Source organism: Falco cherrug, chromosome 5, assembly GCF_023634085.1.
Source record: "Falco cherrug isolate bFalChe1 chromosome 5, bFalChe1.pri, whole genome shotgun sequence".
Classification (NCBI taxonomy): Eukaryota; Metazoa; Chordata; class Aves; order Falconiformes; family Falconidae; genus Falco; species Falco cherrug.
The window spans coordinates 51,405,416-51,421,907 of NC_073701.1; the positions used below are offsets into that span (position 1 = coordinate 51,405,416).

At 38.7% G+C, this 16,492-nt stretch overlaps 1 protein-coding gene across 1 annotated transcript in view; it reads right to left on the bottom strand.

The window, feature by feature from the left end:
- Positions 1-583: 583 nt before the first annotated feature.
- NELL2 (neural EGFL like 2) overlaps positions 584-16,492 on the bottom strand; it is a 150,256-nt gene continuing 134,347 nt past the window's right edge. The window contains exons 17-20 of the mRNA XM_055712519.1: positions 7,557-7,750; positions 6,429-6,605; positions 4,120-4,344; positions 584-1,390 (exon numbers count right to left, since the gene is read on the bottom strand). Of these exons, the coding sequence (XP_055568494.1) occupies positions 1,340-1,390; positions 4,120-4,344; positions 6,429-6,605; positions 7,557-7,750 (647 nt within the window). The 3' untranslated portion in view covers positions 584-1,339. The remainder of the gene's footprint in view (positions 1,391-4,119; positions 4,345-6,428; positions 6,606-7,556; positions 7,751-16,492) is intronic.

Consider the following 16,492-nt stretch of genomic DNA (forward strand, 5'->3'; position numbering starts at 1 on the left):
TAATTTGTGAGCACTGCTTTATTCTGTATTTCTTTTCCAGAATAACATAGCTTTGGTCATGTAGCCTCTTTTATTTATTGTCCCCACAGTACAGTAGTGAAAATAGGGTTTGCGTATTAGAGTGATCTCCATGCATTAAGATACTTTACACAAACAACTAAAACAGCTGTGGAGCTCACAGAAAGACAAACCAACCCATGGTAGCTGGAAAGAGGAGGAGTCTGGAGGCGATCCCCTGTAAATCTGAACAGATTGAAGACACACAGAAATGGTCTGTACCCACCCTGGGTGACAGCATCCCGCTGGGATGTAGAGTCTGATCTTCAGGCACATGAATTTTCTGTTCAATCCACTATAATGACTCACATGCATTAAGATACTTATGTGTTCTCAAAATAACTAAGATAAGACATGATAGGCATAAAGTTGTGCTAGGCAGAAGCTTCCATACGTAGAGGAGCTGAGCAGGCAACACTCCACCTGTATTGCCCACCTGTCTAGGCACGCTGGCAAAGAAGAAGCAAAAATAAAAAGAAACGTGAAAATTACATCCTTGAAAAGGAAAGACATCACAAAGAGAAACTTAAGGTAAGAGAAATATTTATTTAAATTTGCACAATAACGAGCTTATACTGAACAAATTCAATCAAGAAATAATAGTAAGTGCAGTAAAACAAGGAAATATTGATGATTTTTCCCATCAGAAAACATTAAGAAGCCATGCCTGTGCATCACGGTTTTTCTTTTTTGGTTTTTTTTGTTGTTTTTTTGGTTTTTTTGTTTTTACAATAACTTCTACCTTATTTTTTCAGCGCACATACTGTACATATCACATCTTAGCTGCTAGGTTCTTTATTCCTGAAGGCTTCATCCTTTTACTCAAACGCCTGCTGAATTCTGCAGTGAGCAATCAAACACATTTGTGCAGTTCCGAATATGATTAGGTAAAAATTTCTGCATCTGGTCGTGTTGGACTCTCAAAGCTTCGGAAGATCCTGTAAGAGCTCCTAGTTGATTTTGGATCTTGACATCGTTATGTACAGCACTACAATGTGTCACTTTACACTAACCTAAGTATTCTGCACAATGATGTCAGACAGACAAATAGCCAGAAGATTGGGGCCTAACCTCATACAAAGGTTTAGACATCTGAGCTTGTCTTCAGTACCATAAATTTCAGTCTGATTCAGATAATTGAGTTCATCACATATCTGCACTTTAGATGGACAAAACCAATATAATTTTAGTTTTAATTTTGAACAAGTTTTGGTCTAAAGGTCTTCTTTTGTGAAGGAAAATTCTTTAACCAGAAACTGCTTGTGAGAGATGGTTGTTGGTGTCACAGTTCCTGAAGGCACTGTGGGTCCACTGAGCAACAGATGTGGCCATTCTAAAGGAAGGAAAAAAAGAAAGGAGAATTGAAACAATGAGTTCCAAGTAAATTTAACAAGCTCAGCCATTTGTCAGCACCCATCCGATTTGAATGTACAGATTTGTAAAACACCAGACATGTAGTTTTCGATCAGATTCATGACATTGTCATCACGTCCTCCCCTTGCCCAAGGAAATGGGCTATTATGATTCCTCTAATTGCTTGGTTTGCTGTGGTCTGTATCCCACAACTACAACAGTCAAACTGAAAGAAGCTGGGATCAGTGGAAAGGAATGCTCCTGACATAAAGGTAACGGGCAGATGCTCAAGTACACAAAGCTGTTGAACAAGACAGGGCACTTGGGAGTTTTATTTAGATCAGGCAGAAGGGACTCTGGGTTTTATTTAGCCCTGAATACTTTAAGTTAATACATCCTGGCTGTAACACCAGCAAACATTAATCCATAAAGCCTTTCCTGATAGTCCAGACATTCTTCTGAGAATATTAGCAATTAAGGGAACAGATTGCCTATGGACGTCATTAAAGTACTGAAGAAATTGTTTTCTGCATCTACTACTACTTACTAAGAGTAAAGAATCTTAAGTCTGATTCTTAAAATGCAAATAAAATGTGTGTATTATTTATAAAGTACTCAAAATACATTCAGCTGACTGAACTGCCAGGATTGATTAAAGACCAATGTCGGAATCATTCAAACATTTTCTTTCACTCCATCTGTTACATGAGGTTAGATTGTCCTACTGTCCACCTTCTTTACTTCTGATTTGAAATGGTTTTGTGGCTAAGACAGCTTTAGCTGATACCCAGGTTTCTGAATTCTTAAAGGATTTGTGTAAACCTATTTTGCTATAGCTTGCTTATAGAGGCTTAGACTGGAGCTTTGACCTTCCATGTGATGCTCTGCAAAAAAAAGAGAAAAGACACAGCACGAATGAGACCGAGAACTATACAAATTGGGCACACCATTAATCTGATCTGGAGGGAGTGAGCTGCTTGCATGCAGAACTACGATATTAAAATGCTGCCAATATGTGCAGATAGTGTATTTCAAAAAGAAAACTGCTCTGTAAATAAAATTGAATAAGATTTGGCTTGCTGAGGGAAAAAATGGTACATCTTCACTGCTATGCAGATTCATATGTAAGCCATAATAAAACTATGGGATTTGGCAGAGTACATGTTTTGATCTTATATAAGTTCACAATGTAGCAATGGATTTTATTAGCCCATTATTTATGTGTATGTGTTTAAACTGGATACAAATTAATTCACACTTAAGGTACATTCTTTGCTGAAGAGAAAAGGGTGGGTGGGAGCAGCACACAGGTGGCCATCAGCCGAACTGATATATGGCTTCTACATTGCCATTGATTAGCAGCAAAACAACGAGAACACGTTTCCCACCACCAAATCTCAAAAGTACTTTAGAGAAGAATCACACATAACTATTTGTTTTACAGATAGGGAAACGGATGCACATAAACCTCAGCAACCTGCCCAAGCAAAAAGTGACTTCTAGCATTGGAGTCGGTGTATGCCACCAAAAGTGTGGGTTTCTGCGTGTAAGCCTGTTTCAATATCCTTTTTTAGGCAGCAGCTGGCTTTCTAACCATGAGCCACTCTGTCAGATCACAGCATTTTCTTCTAACCACCGAGCCGCTCTGACATCAAGACAAATGCCTATGCTTACTTGGTGCGTATCGCTTCCCTTGTGAAAGGACTATGCCTCAACAGCAGCAACTGCTGTGGCACACAGTATTGCGACAGGCAAAGTGCAGGAAGAAGGTGGTGCGAGACAGTTTCTGCTACATGATCAGTTACTCCCCAACTGTCCCAGAAGGAAGTGTTGAAGTTAGATTATTTTTATGAGCACCTTTTCGAAGTAGTTAATTGTACCATGTACTGGAGTTTGGGAAGTATCTTGCTTGGGAAGGACACAGAATAAAGACCAAAATCAACTGTGAATTTCAATAATAATTAAAGATCTATGGATGAATCCTACTGTCTCCCTCTCCTTGACTACTGTGGAAATGCTCATTTTCATTCTTCAGTATTGGATGGTAGAAAACACAATTCACCTCACAGGCTTATTTTCAATGGGAAAATGTATTTTAACCTCCTTTGCTTTTGCATCTTTAAAAAGAGACACCAGAATTTACAGAAGTCCATAGCCATTATTTTTTCTCCTCAGACAATGAATTCCTTTGACCACAGAAACTATAAAATGTTCTAAACTTTATGTTGATTACAGTATTAACTGTAAAGCAAGAAAGCTATGTAACTATATAATGTCATTATCAAAAAGCAATTCAGTCCATTCTGGTAACGCTATAGTATCACACAGAACAGATTCCTTGTGCGAAGTCCAGTCTTACATACGTATTTGTTACTGCATATGTTTTTCCAAGATCGCATGGAGCTATACAGTAAGAACTGTGATCAAACAACTGAGCTGTCCTGGTGGAAAAGCAAAGCCCACTATGTCCACAGCACACTACATCGTGGGCTGTTGTCCTGCTTCTGACACGCTAGCACATTAAAACCATCCTTCTAGCACATGCAAGAGTAAAGTTAACTAAGCTGAACACTTTTACTGTTATGTCCACTGCTTTAAAACAAGTGTAGACTCCAACTACCCACTGACCAGACTCAGTGTATTAATAATTATATGCCACAATAACAAGCTGGGAAAGAAGCATCTCAGCTTAATGGTTATATTCTTTACCTTGCACTGGCAGAGGGTGCACTCTGTGCCGTGCTTAATCCAAGAAGATCCAGTGAAGCGAACGACATTGGTTTCATCCAGACAGGTTTTAGTGATGTCATTGCGAATGGTGTCTGCTTGGCAGGGGTCAGTGACACAGTGTGGGCAGCATTCATTCTCGGGGAGGACACTGAATTCACAATCCACCTCCGGGCATGGCAAGGGCCAGCAGTCAACTTCGCCTTGCTGTTTACAAATATTATGAGAACAAGAGAAGATTATTAGCTCTTATTTTGTTTCATTACCCATTCCTCTGAATCAGCATTATGTTTCTTAGCTGGCTAATTTTATCCATATGGTCCTATTCAGAAGTCAGTGCAGAGCACACAGATATTCACTGCCTGTGGGAAACACAGCAAGCTGGGTGCTTTTTTCTGCATGCTATTCAGAAATTACATTAGATTTAGCCTACTTCAATATACTCTGCATCAAGCTGCAGCTGAAAATTCTCCATAAATGCCACACAATACAGAATACGGATCTGTTCTTGTGAAGTCCTACTTCTGCAAGTGACAGAAGCCGTAACAGGACTGCACTGCAAAAGTGCTTCGAAATCTCCAGTTTTGCCTAGTTCTTACTTCTATTTGGACTGTTCATTTGCCACAGAAAGCCCTCAAATTCAGCTCTGGATGGGCTGCAGTTTATCTTTGCTACAGTTACAAATGCACCAGCAACCCAAGGTAACAGGGAACACCAGCCACTTTCAGTGGAGGACCTCCACCCACTCACCATCCATTCAAGATGTTATGATTAGAATACCTGAACTTCCAAACTTAATCACACTTTCTGCATGATGGGTTTAGTACAGTTAGGATATGAAAAAGTCAAAGCAGAGACTTGTGTTAGGCTAGAATATTCTCAATGGAAGTTACTGTATGACTGTACACAAAAGATGTCACATCAGTTACCAGAAGTTGGGGTCAGCTTCCCTTCAACTCTGGACAAGGGCCAAGGTTTCAGATCTATTTGTTAAAGACAGACTTCACAGAAGTCATTAATGCATATTTCTTTTGGAGCAGGTCCATCGCTGACCTCCCACTTACTCAACTCATTTGAGCACAGATTGAGTGTGGATTTAAGGGAGGCAAAAAGAAGAGCATTTGGCCCTAGGAAAGAAGTTTATTCACAAAAACTGTATCTAAGGCTTTGAGAATAAGGAGTTCAGTATCTCCAGAGCAAAAGCAGAAAAAAATTCACAGGGATTTGCCATAGCTCCAAATTTACTCCTCTTGTTGCAGAAAGTATTGTGAAGTTATTCTTTTACAAAACTCTCATCTGGGTCAATTTTCCTCTTTTTGAATCACGTGATGTTAAGAATGAAAGCAATCTTTAAAACCAGTCACTGATCTTGATATTTCAATTTGGTGATGGACAGTAGAAGGGGCAGACAAAATTTGTCACCCCACAAAATCCCTGACAACTGAAAGCAAGCAGGCTTTAGTTATAGAAGTAACATCTTGGAAAAAAAAAGACACATCTGTTGAGATCTCTAACTGTAGGTTGTTTTCTTTTTAAGAATTTAATGAAGTATGTATCTGGGAATCTATTTCATTGGATTTTAGCAGTGGCAACACTGAAAGCACAGTGTCTACAGAAATTGGTTTCTGGCTGTTATTCATGAAACCCTGACAAGGCAAAGCTGCTAGATGGACTAGGCTTTACATTTGGAGATAACCTATGATAAAAGCTAGTTGTTTTTATCTTGGGATTTTTTCTGTTATAGAAAATTTCTGAGCAGCATTATGCAGAATAGCTTTTGCTCACAGTCTGAAATACATGCCTAGGAAAAAGTCTACAAAATTTAACAGATTTTTTTCTTCAAACCTAGTTTTACTATTTCAAAAAACGCATCAAGTCTTATTATTTTTTCTGTTACCAAAAATGTCTGAATGAATAAACAAATTTTAGTCTATCAGCATCCTTGACATTATCTACCATGATAATAAACACATATTTAGAATTTCCTTATACAGCTTCATTGAATGAGTAAACACACGAGTGTGTCTGTGTAGGTGCCATATCCAAATGACCTCCATTCTTTGCTAAAACAATCTTCATGATTAAATAATTTCTATTATGTCTATTGTGTCAAAATACATTTTTGACAGGAACCTGACAATATTGAAAAAAATCCATGAAAACCAGATTTTGTTTATACACATACTCCAGGGGAAATGAAATGGATGATAACACATGAAAATTAACTATTTACAGATCAGAATATTTCATATCCTTTTCTCTTCTGTCTCTTCTGCAATGAGGAGCCTTACCAAACATCGACACTGCTGACAGTTCTGTATCCAGGAGTCACCACTGTTATATGAAAGCTCCCCGCTCTGATGTAAACATTGACTGCTGAGCCTTGGGTCACATTCAGGACAGCAAAAGAGGTCAACGGTGGGATTTTCACAGTCACAGACCATTCGCCGGCACATCACATACCCACTCTGTTGTTGGAAGACAGAATGGAGTGATGGCAGAAAACGGCACAACTCCAGCAGTACTTGTACCAAAATCTGAGTTTTTGGCATGATTCTAAGCCACTGGCGGCTAACAAGTTTTTCCACTATACAGTATCTTTGCCAAAACACAATTCGAACAGAGGCAGAAACCACAATACATACTCAGTAACTACCATAAAGTTCCCCTGTTGTCTTATATATGTCCTTCATACAACCAGTCTGCAGGCAGCTCTCTCCTAAGGTGATGAAACCCAAGGGTGTCTTTCTCAAGAGTCAGATTTTAATGGATTGCACTGTTTATGTCATTCTCATATGAATGCTAGTCAAGTCTTGCTTAAAACTTCCAGATTAATCCCTCTCTTCTGTAATTATTCACATAAGGAAGATGATAGGTAATCTGATATTAAATTCATGCTTATGAAATCTGAGCTGTGAAATGCTCAGGACTTTCTCAGTGGTGAACTGGGCCTTCATTTTCTAACAGTATTTAGCTTGAGATCAAGCTTCCCACAGCAAACCCTTGAGAAAGTGAAGCTGAATTACTCTACAGATACAGAACCTACTTCTATTTATAGCCATCTGCTTGATACTGGCGTCAGTCACCAACCCCAATATGCGTCTAGACAGACAGTTTCTTTGCATGAAAATGCTGTTACTCCCACCCAGAAAACACAGGTGGCATCTCTGCTAACAAAATAGTACCACCATCCTTCTCCCAGTACCATATAACAAACCTCCCATGGAAGTTCTGCTTCTGCAGGTTGGAGAGAGCAGCTTTCCCCGAAACCCCATATAAGATATAATCCTGTTTTTTTCTGTAGCACCACACACACACATAAGACAGCAGCTAAACCAGGGATTTCATTTGAATCACGACGCTCTTCCCTTCATCCCTACCACCACCTTGCAGAAGCAGCTACTTCTGTTTCTACTGACCTGGCATGAGCAGACAGAGCATCTGTCATGCTCCAGCACCCATATCTGACCATTGTGCTTGATTTTGTCTTCATGGATACAGTCTCCTGTGCAGTTCTTGCCATGGGGACATCGGCAGTCGTACCCACCATCCAAGTTAAAGCAAACAGTGTCATTGGCACAGCTATGCCTTCCAGTTCCACATTCATCAATGTCTGCAAAAAACATGCCGTGTAATGCTCTTAGACCACATTCAATTAACAAAAATGTTCTTGTGGCAGTCAATATAAATGATTCTTAGCCATTAAAGCCTTCAGCTGCAAATTAATTTGCACTTCTCCAGAATGGGGAGAAATAATTTAGAAATTCACAAAAAATGTTTTGCAAGTCACATAAACTTTTAAAACATGATACTTTGAGTTTTCCTATACATCTTTCAAAGTGAATGCTATTACATAAAGTAGTCAAAATGAAGAAAACACAAGAAACACAAGAATAAAAATAGTTCTCAACTCCCTGAAAAGCATTAGTTTGTGGCAACTGTTCATGAGACACGTTCAGTGAAACAAGAAAAGCTGCAGAATCTTGTTTTCAAAACCTTTCACTGGCTCTGTCTAAGCACATTTGAGTTCACTTGCTGAGAAATTAATGTGAAAGGTGACGTCTGACCTGTAACATTTAAGCAAGCACACCATGTTTTCAAGTCACATTGTTAGGGTGTGCAAACTAGAATATTTTAATTATTCAAGTTGCAGTGGCATCTACAGCTTTTGCGTCCAGCATAGAAAATAAAGAAAAAAAATAATTTCTCTAGTGATTAAAGGTAAATTACTTCAAAACAATCATATCCACAGAATTAAAGAGTACCCTCAAAGGCCTACTTCATCAAGGTACACACAATTATTTTGCAAGGGCAAACTAGCAGCACACACTGCCTTCTATTCGAATAGTCTTTATTTAGCTTTTTCTGCTGTCCATATGAAAAAAAGTTATCCAGGAAAAAAGCCTTGAGAAGGCATGAAGTAAACAGCTATATGTAACAAAACATGGAAAACACTAGAAAAGTAAAGACTAGATCTACGGCAATGCACTGAGTTCAACTCTAAATACAGTTTCACGACAGTCTGGCCCAAGCTTTTAATCAGAGCTCATTAAAAAGCAGCGTTGTGACATTTAACTGTCCAACAGATCAGTACAAGACAAAAGAAGCAATATGGTCATGCACGTATCTCTCACCATCAGCAGAAAAACTTAATAAAACGCTCAGCTTTGGGTTCAATAATGGAAATGAAACCTCCAATTCACCTCAAGAACATTCAGTTTAAAGCAAAATAACTCAATTATCATTTCAATTCCAAGTGTGGCTGCAGTCAAAAAAAAAAGTAAACAAGTAGCTAACATGAATATGAATTGGGATGAAGAACAGCAGGGAAATTATTAGAATTCCATTGTATAAGTAAGCAGCGTTGTGGGTTTCCTTCAAATACCGTGTGCAAAAACAGTGGCACTATCTCAGAAAAATGTATTGCAAAATTACTAGGCCTTATGGGAAGGATAAGGAAAATGTCATTTGAGAAGAACTGAAAAGAAATGGATTGTTCATCTCTAAAAGAACATCAGCAAGAAGGGATATAACCAAAAAATAATGAATACTCCAGAGAGACATGTGGAGAGCTTTTGTTCTCTGTATCACATAACACACAAGACAGGGGACAGTGAATGAAACTGAAAGACAACAAATTTAAGCCTAATAAAAGGAAATAACTTCTCATACAATGCATAAACAAAGTACGACATTCACTGCACAGAATGTTAAGAGGAGAAAAACAATTGCATAGCCAAAGCTGTATAAAGCTAGCAAGAATATTCAATTTGCAATGCTAACAGATTTTGGAAGAGAGATTATATTTCATGCATTAGGGTCTATGGTGCCCTTATTTATGTATCAGATAATCCAGAACAGGCAAACCACCTCAGATCTCTACATTTTCTGAAGCATCTGGAGTCAGCTTCTGTTGCAATAGGGCTGAAGATTACTGGGATCATGAACCTAATTCAGTGTGGTTGTTCACATGGACATGACAGCTGAAATGTCCCAGGCACATCTGAGAGGGAAAGCCACCCGAACAGTAAGGATATACAATTAGCAGAACAGACAGCCCTGCGGAGGCTGTCCGGTCTCCAGCCTTGAAGGTTTTTAGACAAATAGCTAAGGGGAATGGTTTGAGTGGTGCTGGTCTGGGCAGAGCAGAGGGATGGAAGAGATGCTCTCTCCTTCCTCTGCCTTCTCTTAAACCCACACTGAAAGTAACACAATTTGGCAATTTAAAACTGAGATCTCCATATAATCAGTCTAATTGGGTTTAAGTTATGCAACAAAGAGAACAAACACAAATCCTATTTAAATATAATGGTCCAGATTAACAGCAGGATTATCTTTCTCGCTGAAGTAATTTTTAATAAATTATTTTCTGACATTTGTGTTTATTTGTTTAAAACACACTTTTGAACAAAGCTTTCACACAGCTGGTGTCATAAACGAATAATGTCACTTCTCAACATCCTAGCCACTTAACTAAAAGCAGCCATATTTAATAAGATACTTGGACGAAGTTCAGCTGTCATGTAAATAAGAACAGTTTCCTTTAAACAACAAATGGTGACCCTATAAACACAAAGTCTACATTTGGCACTTATGTACAAGTGTATTTCACAATTTTCCCATGCAAAAAAGTCTTCTGGGGTTTGTTTTTTCAATATGGTAATGGTCAGTGCACTGTTACTGAAAATAATTGAGGTTTCACCATTGACTCTGGTATTGAGCTGAGCTTATCCAACATTGAGAACTTATGAAAAGCCCCACCTTGTTTTTTTAAGTTGTTTGTTTCATGAAAATAAATGTTATGGATACGGCAATCTAAATATCCCTGGTCAAAGCAGGAGCTATTTATGTTTTGATTCAAACATAATCAGAAACAGCAGTGTGTTTATGATGCAGCAAGAGAAACAGAAAGCTTGCATGCATGAAATTCTCATCTGCATTATTCATCCACATCAAACTTCAGGCATTATCTGCAAAGAACTTGCACACAAATCATCCATAGCAAGGAAAAGTTCCTTCAGCTTTTTTACTTTGGATTTATAATGGATGGTGAATTATGGCACTAACATTTTGTTTACAGCCATAATCAGCTCTCCAATTCCCATAACCATATAGACAGGGTACACTGGCCCCTGCATTTTTGTGTCTGAAAAAGGGAGAGGGGAGGATTACAGGTTGCATATTTCCAGTATATCCAACCACAGAAGCATGTCATTATCACTCTCATATTGTTTTGGAAAAAAACCCAAAACACACAACAAAACAAACAACAAATAATTCCTTCAGGCTATTTACAACACACTGCTGAGGAACAAGCAGCTTGAATGTTAGGACTTTAGAACACTAAGTCTCAAAAGACCTGGAGGTTTGACTCAGAAAAAAAAGTAGTAATAAAATGTAACTAGTTATCTAGTGCTAAACTACCAGTTCTTATTTATCTAACCTACACTAAAAATTGCAGCAGCTTTTGATCTATCACACTGTTAAGGATTTTCCTTTTCTTACCATCATCACTGGGTATAACTTAATGTTGCAATGACAAAGGAGTACTATGGATGAAGTAGCGATACATGTTACAGAAAGCTAGGAGTTAATTGTATCACAAGTAATTTCATGCCTACACAGGAAAAATACCGGACTAAAGCCATACAAAATAGTGATAGTACCTGGAATGACTAAACTCCATTTGTAATATCTGAGAGACTGCAAAGGCAGAAAACTTCATAAAAATGGGAATTGCAATTGCCCCACCAGGCTGTGACCCAGGGCTGTATTTAACAGATTTACTGACTTTTTCTTGGAGCAGCTGGTTTAAGAATCTCAAATGGACAAAGCATCACTCGACTTGGCCCCGAGCAGTGTGCAGGCTCTGATTCAAAATGTCTCTACTGAGCAGCTACTCTGTATTGGTGGCCAACAGCAAACACAATGTATGCACGTTCAACATGCTTCAAGACTTTTAAAAGGCTACAAAACACCTCTGTGGTAATGCTTAGTTTCAAAGAGGGAATTACGTTAAAATGATGATGTTTTAAAGGTGAATTAAAACTGGTGACCAAAAGGATAATGTGTTTTTAGGTAGAAGATTGTTTGAAGATACTGTATTACAGATTCAGAGTAAACATATACTATACTCATTTAAAAGACTTTAAAGGGGAGACACATTCACGAGCTCCCTTGCATAATGGAGCTATGTGCCATGGAATAAAAGAGGTCACTGACTCACAGATTTTAATAGCCCGTTAATTAGTAAGTAATAAAAGGCAGCAACAAATAGTCAGGCTGTCACAATGGAGAGTTTTCCCAGGGAAGTTCCCCAAGAATCTGTGCCAGAATGTGCACTGCCCAATATACCCAGTCACCTGGGGGAATGGATGAACAGTGAGATGAAAAAGACTGTTGATAAGGAAGTATTAAAACCAAAAAATTGACAGTGAAATATAGAAGTATTTTATGATATTGACTGAGTAAACAATAATATGTCAGATGAGATTCAATTGTAAGGTGCATGTGGAAATACCCATTCAAAAATCAAGTCTTTCAGAACTGTTCTGGAAAGACACCTTGGAGCTACTGCGGATAGCTTTAGAAAAAAGCTCAGTAACATTTTGGACAAAACCCCACAAGTACACTATTGATAATGACAGATGAGAAAACTTGCTTAGAAAACTAAACTTCCATGGAACATGAACAAGGCACAATTAGAAAAATACGCACCTGTGTACACCTTGCCTAGGAAGTGACAAAGGGCTGGGACCCATTCTGATATAGCCGATAGACAGTACCAACTTCCCCTCCTCTGATGAGCTACCCAGACTTGCATGTAAGGCATTCACATAAAGCTCCAAAAGGTCTCCCTCAGACACGACTTCCTACCATAATCATTCTGATACTAATTAGAGTGCCATCTAAGTAAAGAGAAGATGAACAACTGTACCACTGAGAAATACGCTGTTGGAAGAGATGGCTTGGGAGGGTAGACAGTTCTGCTCTGAAACAACTGAAGTTTCTCAGTGGTGACCTTAGCTCTATGGAGTAGCATTAGCTCAGCAAGGTGACAACATCAAGATATCTGACTACTTTTTGCTTAAGGCAAAAAAGGAAGGAGTGCATTTGACAGGGAGCCCAAGCTTGTCTGAGTAGTTTGGTTTCTGTTCTGTCCTAAGTAAATCTATTGACTGATGTAAACACTCTTCAAAGAGCAAGTGAATTGTGAATAATTTATTTGTGACTTTATGCAAGCCAGCTGTCAGAGTGCTTAGCAGATGTGGAAGATGAAGAGTTGAGACTTCAGCTACCGGTAACACCAGCTTCACAGAAATGTTGATTCCTGATACAGTAAATATGTTCAAATGACTGTCTTGTAAAATGTAGTGGTCAAGTTTCTCTTTTATTAGTCTTTTATAAAAGATGAGAAACTGCCAATTTTGTATTCTGCCCACACTCCACAATATTTAAATATTAATGTGTCTCCATATCTACCTTCTGTTTGATGATGCTTAAGTTGGGTTCCCAAACTCACAAATCAAGCCTATGTGCCTATAGCTCTGTTTGGGGTGGATGGAAAAAAGTCTCTTTATTTGGTGACCTTTTACGGTCATGAATAAAGGCAAAAGGCTTTCTGTGGAGCTTTGTGAGTGCTAGTAAGATTTCCTGCTGAAGAACAGTGATTCCTTATTTCCTGTCTTCTTAAGTGCTATCAGTAACAAAGCTTCTGTTAAACATTACCAGCACTGCGGAAAAATCTAAGTGTAGGACTCCAAACTGACAGCAGTTTTTCAACTACAAGAAATTTCATGTACTAATTAAAAAACTGGATGTACTGTGAGACAAATTCAGACATCTTGACAGTCAGCAATTCCTCTGCCTTCTGGATCCAGAGACATGGATGCTGAAGGGACCATTTCGGACTTTGTTCATTCATTAAGGCTGAAGAGCATCCTGAGGCTTGTAATATGCCTCCATCCCGCATTATCCTGGATTATGGAAAATATTGTTGAAGTAGAGCCCCAGCCCTCTGTGTTGCCAGGCAGCCTGCTCACATAGAGTAGGAAGTGATTCTACTCCTGGAAGTAGGATGGCAGAAGAAAAACATAACAAGATGTTTCAGAACAGAAATCCTAAACTGTGAGTTCACACACAGACAAACCCTTACAACCAAAAAAGATCCTTTTTAATTGGGCATTATGGATTGATGCTTTCCAGTCCTTTCATTCATACCTGTCTCATCTAAAGAATGTCGTACCTGCTGAGAGTGAAGGTATGTTGAGCTCATATTCTGTATCAACAACAGCTGGTACCTGCCATATAGTCTTGGTAAGTCCTAAGGGGCCACATTAATTATATGAGGACACAGAAGTATGCAAATTGTCTAACAACAGATGAGGTATAACCTGCACTTTTCTGGTACAAACCAATACAGTTTCTCTCTTCAACTGATTTTTGAAGCTTTTAGACATTGCAGGGGACAAACTCAAAGGAATCTGGATCTTACACAGAACTGCAGAGCAAATATTAACTGGGCCTGAACATTCTTATTCCAGGATTTTGCCCTCAATGGTTCCAGTTTCGAATGCAATGAAGCTTGAGGCTACAATACCTAGTACCTTAGCCAAGCTCTCTTTTACAAAACAGTACATGACAAACAACCTTCAGAGCACCAGTAAGACTGTGTAAAGAAACTACAAAGAAAACTTGGAGGGGGGCAAAGAGGAAAGTACCAGGTAATATAACATGCTGAATGTTCTATCTACATGCATAAAATTTAAGACTTTCTAAAGCCATGCAGTTCTCAAAGACTAAGCAGCTGATCTTTCACCACTTTTCTGGAAATACAAGGATGTATAACATAATTCTATTTCCAACGGAAAAGCAACAAGTGGTGGTAAGAGGTTGAAGCCCTACAGCTGCATTTCCCATAATTTCGGTAATAGTTATAGAGACCACAGGTCTACCCAGGAGTATAATGTGAAGCAAAACTAATAGCAAAGGAATCTCTAAGCCTTCCATTGCCTGTAGGTACAATAAAATGGGATTATGAATTCCTGTGTTCACGTACATTAGTCAAAATACTCAATATTCTCAGTTGTGCCAAAGAAGCAGCAATAGCCAAGGTCAATAAATGGATAAAAAGGCAATTCAGCAACTATTATTTCATTACCAAGCACTGACAAAGTCTAATGCTACCAAGGAGACCAGCTTAAGCTAGAAATATTTAGTACAATATCCTAATGGGACAATTTCATGCAAAAGGGGCAGGTGAAGTTTTGGTATTGAGTTGAAATCAGATTTTTAACAAAATGCTGCTGCGCCTCTGTGATCTTAGCAGAGGTGTTTCCACCTGAATGTGTATAACTGGAGGCTTTGCTCAAGGAAACAAGTTGCTGATTAACATTGATCACAGAAGTGCTCTCAGTAGTACTATCAGCACACGTCCAGGGGACACAAACAGACCCAGATTTGAAACAAACCATACCGAACAATCCAGAAACAAAATATTTGAACCCACATTTCCTTGGCTTTTAGAGGTTTTCTCCACCAAAGGAGGGAACTTTCCTCAAAGCAACGAAAAATTACAAAAGATGAGTCAAACACAAGCCTATTATGCCCTCTATCAAAACATTACTTTGAAGTAGCCCTCTTAGACAGCAAAATGATCAAGCCCTCAAAGAACATTTCCTAATCCCCCTGAGGTTTAAATTCTTTTTTCCATCATGAAATCAAGGCAGGACCAGTTTCTCTTCTATGCAGTTCTGCACTATTCTTTCTACAGCTCTGGAAGCTGTAGCACTTGCACGAGCCAGAAAGCTGCAGAGGACACTGGTCCTGGATACAGCAAGAAGCTCATACAGTTGAAAGTGAGAAGTGGAGAACTGAGATTTGAAATCTGAGACAGAATAGCCTAGAAGCTCCTCCCTCATTACAGTGAGGATCTAAAAGACCATCTACCAACAGCTCAATGTAATCACATCTAACTAGGGAATACTGAAGAAGTGACAAAAGAAATCCATTTTCTTATGTCTTGAAACCCAGTAGGGGAATCTGTCCCAGTGGAAAGATCTGACAGCAGAGAAGCAAATTGCTTTTGCGCTACTGTGCTTTGCTCCTGGAATTTCAGTTTTCCATACTGCAATGGAATTTAGGCTGTCTTTTCATATCTTGTCAGGTTTTATTTTGTGTTTGAGACACAATGTCACAGACTTTAATCCAATAAAAAGTGATGTAGTAAGACTAATAAAATACCTAACCTTCCTCCCCATCTCAAGTTGCTATGTATTCCAAAATTTGGAGCTGCAATCAATCAAACTGAAAGTGTTCCACTGTTAGCAACCAGAGTTATCAGCAATGAAGATGGTTTCCTGGCATCTGTGATTTAATTCTAATTACTTGTTATCCTCTGTGTATGTTTAATAAAGAGCTGCTAGAGCTTCGTAGAAAAGGTCAAAACATTCTAATAATTCCCACTTCTGCATACTCGTAGCAACCCTTGTATTTCTTTTATCTTGGCTTTTCACTTGCTTAGAAATTGCTGCTTAATTGTTGCTTGTTTGCACACATCTTAACAGAATCACTTTGTATCACATAAATCTCTGGAGATAGCATGTGCCAAACCACTATCTTCAACCCATGAGACAACTGTTATCTTGACATTGAAGATAAAACTTGGGGTATTGAGAATATTTCCATAAATGCTTGGGTACAGTATCACCTGTGCCACGAGGGACAGAAGGGCAACGTTATAATTAGAGGGATCACAACTTCTTCTTTGCACCTTCCTGTCCTAACACCTGGCCAGCTAACTGACATTTAGTTAGTTCCTGACGAAGAAAGCTCAACTTACGAAAGCAGTGGCTGA